This window comes from Engystomops pustulosus, chromosome 1 (assembly GCF_040894005.1).
Source record: "Engystomops pustulosus chromosome 1, aEngPut4.maternal, whole genome shotgun sequence".
Classification (NCBI taxonomy): Eukaryota; Metazoa; Chordata; class Amphibia; order Anura; family Leptodactylidae; genus Engystomops; species Engystomops pustulosus.
Genome location: NC_092411.1, coordinates 99,465,937 through 99,470,785, shown reverse-complemented (window position 1 = coordinate 99,470,785; position 4,849 = coordinate 99,465,937). Strand labels below are relative to the sequence as shown.

At 41.0% G+C, this 4,849-nt stretch overlaps 1 protein-coding gene across 1 annotated transcript; it reads left to right on the top strand.

Annotated features, from left to right (window-relative positions):
- The first annotated feature begins 2,711 nt into the window (after positions 1–2,711).
- LOC140116860 (olfactory receptor 6C65-like) lies at positions 2,712–3,626 on the top strand. Its single transcript, XM_072133298.1, has one exon. It carries the CDS (start codon positions 2,712–2,714, stop codon positions 3,624–3,626), a length of 915 nt encoding a protein of 304 aa, XP_071989399.1.
- Positions 3,627–4,849: the final 1,223 nt, after the last annotated feature.

The window sequence follows — 4,849 nt, the reverse complement described above, 5'->3', positions numbered from 1 at the left end:
AGGCTGCAAAGGAATAGTTCTTGTTGACAAGCACAGAGACATGTGTAAATCAAGGCTCTTATGAAGGCTCTTTGGCCAGACATCTTATCAAGACTTTTAAACTATTTTTTCCCTTTTAAAACTTGTTCTTCAAAGGGATTGGAAAATAGTCTGTGCACCAAAAAATACTTTGCACAGTTGACAGGATAATACATTTTCCCCATTGTGTATTAAGCTCATTAGTTTAAAGAATTAACATGAGACATAAAAATCTTAGAGGAATCATTTTTACTTGAAAATACCCAGGTGGTATAAAATCTCCTCCTCAGGCATATTAAAATTATATAAATACACACATCATTCTCATTTACGAAAAAAAATATATCATTGTTACTGGGGGCACACAGCCTATTATCAATATGCACATACTGAGACCTATTAGAAGGTCTGTTCATTATAGTTAGACATGACAGTGCCACAGCTCGGATAAGGCTTCTTATTAAAATTATTAGAGAGGTCTCCGCTCATGCAGCATTTTCTTATTAGCCAGTTTTTAGTCGACATGGTGTTTTATTGCAGTGGTCTTACATGGATATGGTATACAGAAGAAAAAAGGCTGAAGCTTTCAGGAGCGACTTACCTTACTCACAATAAAGTTTCTGGTTGTAAGTGCTTACAGGCAACAGTCCAAAAAATTTATGAAGGAAAGAACTAGTCTTAACTCTCATATTAACTGGTCTGAGCTTATCTTTTTATATTTCCACCATAGTTCAAGAACTAAAAGCTTAGCCATGACCGAACCCTAGTTTTTATGGGCTATCTATACCATAGATATCTAATTTCTTTGAATGTTTAAAGTAATATAATGCATAATTTACACAATCCATGTAAGGAATAGAGGCTAGACTGTATTTTACAGATATGGTATCTTTTTTTTGCTTACAGAATATTCTTACATTTTGGCACTAAATACTGCATATACAATAGCATGTATCAAGATCCATAATATGACTATGTGTTGCATAGGATGGTACTATGTATAGACATTGGTTGTTATTAGGAAATAATTAGAGATGAGCGAGCACTAAAATGCTCGAGTGCTCGTTATTCGAGACGAACTTTTCCAGATGCTCGAGTGCTCGTCTCGAATAACGAGCCCCATTGAAGTCAATGGGAGACTCGAGCATTTTTCAAAGGGACCATGGTTCGGGAATAAAATGTGTTATTTAATTGAAAAAGAATGTCTTCTGATAAGTTAGCAGATGTATGCAAACATCTGCAATCTATTCTTCACTGTTCCGCGCGTATATTATCTCCCGACAAGTTAGCAGATGTGAAGAATAGGATCATTTAAGTGAAAAACACAGTGAAGAATAGATTGCAGATGTTCGGCACATCTGCTTACTTGTCGGGAGATACGCTGTCTCCGTGCCCCGCTGTCTCCGTGCCCCGCTGTCTCTGTGCCCCGCTGTCTCCGTGCCCCGCTGTCTCCGTGCCCCGCTGTCTCTGTGCCCCGCTGTCTCCGTGCCCCGCTGTCTCCGTGCCCCGCTGTCTCCGTGCCCAGCTGTCTCCGTGCCCCGCTGTCTCCGTGCCCCGCTGTCTCCGTGCCCAGCTGTCTCCGTGCCCCGCTCTCTCCGTGCCCCGCTCTCTCCGTGCCCAGCTGTCTCCGTGCCCAGCTGTCTCCGTGCCCCGCTGTCTCCGTGCCCCGCTGTCTCCGTGCCCCGCTGTCTCCGTGCCCCGCTGTCTCCGTGCCCAGCTGTCTCCGTGCCCAGCTGTCTCCGTGCCCCGCTCTCTCCGTGCCCCGCTCTCTCCGTGCCCCGCTCTCTCCGTGCCCCGCTCTCTCCGTGCCCCGCTCTCTCCGTGCCCCGCTCTCTCCGTGCCCCGATGTCTCCGTGCCCCGATGTCTCCGTGCCGCTGCCTGATGTCTCCGTGCCACTCCGTGCCGCTGCCTGATGTCTCCGTGCTGCTGCCCCATGTCTTCGTGCTGCTCCCCGGTGTCTCTGTGCTGCTCCCCGGTGTCTCTGTGCTGCTCCTCGTTGTCTCTGTCCTGCTCACCGTGTTCTGCAATGTGTTCTTCACACATATATATTGTTCTTCACATACTATTTTGTTCGCACCGTTCCGCGCGTATCTTCCGACAAGTAAGCAGATGTGCCGAACATCTGTAATCTATTCTTCACTGTGTTCTTTACTGTGTTTTTCACTTAAATGATCCTGTGTTCACTGTTTTTATTCTATTCTTCATTGTTCTTCACTGTGTTTTTTTAATTAAATGCTCGATCTTGAGCAGGGGAAATACTCGTCCGAGCAACGAGCCGTCTCGAGTACCTTAATGCTCGAACGAGCATCAAGCTCGGACGAGCATGTTCGCTCATCTCTAGAAATAATCCTTTAAACTTTAACTAGAAATGTGTATGTTAAAATAATACAAGCCAAAACTGCAGCCAATATACCATGTATAAACACCCGAGGCCATTGATTTTTACATGGTAAGTACTTTGACCAAAACAATGTATACAGTACACAATAAAATCCTTGTAAACTGTTCTGCAAAACGGAACTAAATTTATAGGCAACTATGCTAAAAAAAACATTTACAGTATACAGTAGTCCACTGTATACGAGACACTTCTGTAAAACACATGTCTTTATTTCATTTATTTACCAGCTACTTCAATCTTCTGGAGCATTCAGAATAACAGTGACCACTGGCAAATCAAACCTTGATGAGAATGTTGAACTCCACCAATTTCTTTCTTCTGGCAGAATTCCGTTATTATGGATCTGTTCGGATCATTATTTTCCTTCTCCTCTTAGTCTCATACTTGATCACCTTGGCTGGAAATATTCTTATAGTTACTCTTATCTTGAGACATCAGAGTCTCCACACGCCCATGTATTTCTTTCTTTCCAACTTGTCCATTGTAGAAATATGTGCCACAACAACAGTCACACCTAAGTTTCTGTCTATTATTGCATTTGGAGACTCTGAAATCTCCTATAGGGGTTGCATGTTACAGTGCTATTTCTATTTTGCTTTAGGTTCAGTTGATTTCATTCTTCTGGCTGTTATGGCTTATGATAGGTATGTGGCGATATGTCAACCTTTACATTATATTACAGTAATGAATCCCAGATTATGCATCTTCTTAGCTGTAATTTCTTGGCTATGTGGCTTTGTGGATACGCTACCTCCTACTATTGTTGCTTACAATCTACTATTTTGTGGTACAAATATGATTGATCATTTCTTTTGTGATATTGATCCAATTCTCAAACTTGTCTGTCAAGACACTAGCCTTATAAATCTTCTAAATCTAATCGCTTCTTCTTTTACAATTCTTGGGTCATTTGTATGCATTGTGGTATCATATACTGTTATTATCATGGCTATTTTTAAAATACGTACAGTGGGGCAGAGATGGAAAACTTTTTCAACTTGTTCTTCGCACTGTATCCTTGTTGGGATCTTCTACTCAGGCTCTGTCTTCATGTGTTTGCGTTTCATTAATGGATTTGCAGTGGACTTCAACAAAATGGCAGTCGTCCTAAACACCATAGTAGCTCCAATGTTAAACCCATTTGTTTATACATTACGAAACAGCCAAGTAATAAGTGCCATACAAGAAGATTTTAGCTGGAGGTAGAACCCTTTCATCTACTTATTGGTGGACATTAATTATTAGGAAGGCTCCTTGGGAAAGTTCTATGTCTCTGGAGCTACGCTATCTGCTGTCTCTGGCACTTTCATTAATGTGTTTGGGGTCTTTTTATGCAATGTTTGGTGTCTGTGGAGTGGTGGAGTGGTTATGCAACTTTTTATGCAACTTTTTTTTTTAAAAGTCACAAGTGATAAATAGCATTAGAAAGTTGTAAAAACAACAAAGCAACTTTATTGGGACTTCTTAACACCAAAAGTTCAGGAAATCCAATGATAAATTTTTCCTCATTATCTATACTTTTCTGAGACCCATGATTCAACTATTTAAAAATGCAAATCCATGACTTGGCAAATACAGAAAGTGTCAGTTTTATTTAATAGCACATATAAAAAGAAAATCTAAATGGCACTTCAGGAGCACTGGTAGCCATAAACAACCTAAGTGAATCCCTACACCATTATAAAACTGATTCAAATCCCTTTTCTGTTTAAATAATTATGTGGACATTATTTTATTAGCTATACATTTTATTGATTTCGTATTCTTTTTTTCAACCAAACCAAACTTTGGAAATCATGTCCTGAGGTAGCATAAAATGTTCCCTTTTAACATTGTATATACGGATTTTGGATACCTTTTTACCTTAGCCCCACACACTTTCTTATTTCCTGGCTTGTGATGAGCAGACCTGAACTACAAAGTGCTTGTTGGGTCAACAAGTCATGGGTGCTGAACCCACCAAAAGTGGTTTGGACACTTTGTTCCAAGAAGCGCTGTGCTGTTTTGGATCCGGTTCCATGTTAGAGACAAAGCACTAAGCTGCCTAATTGACTGCTAAAGCAGCCAATTAAGCAGCTTGCAGCCACTTGGCAACCACGAATATGTCTTCTCTAGGCATGCCTGTGAATGGCCAAGCTGGACATGTGACTCCACAGAATAAAAGCAATGTAACATATTCAGATGCTATTCCGAATAGGTGACAGAGCTAGAGAAAGGTCAGTCAGAAAGCAATTTCCCTATTCCGGGAGGAGACTGCTGTTATAAGTGACAGATGGGAATCTGAAATAATTGCCCTTTTTAGGGTGCACTGAAGAACTTGCATTAGGCCATTAATGCGATACTATAGTGCAGGGATAATATTACTTCTCATGGACTCTTAAAATTACAATGCAATAATAGCTGAGAAGGATGGTCAAAATCAGTTTTGA

Excerpts from the sequence above, each read along its gene's own strand:
- LOC140116860 (XM_072133298.1), top strand. The coding sequence starts at position 2,712 with ATGTTGAACTCCACCAATTTCTTTCTTCTGGCAGAATTCCGTTATTAT.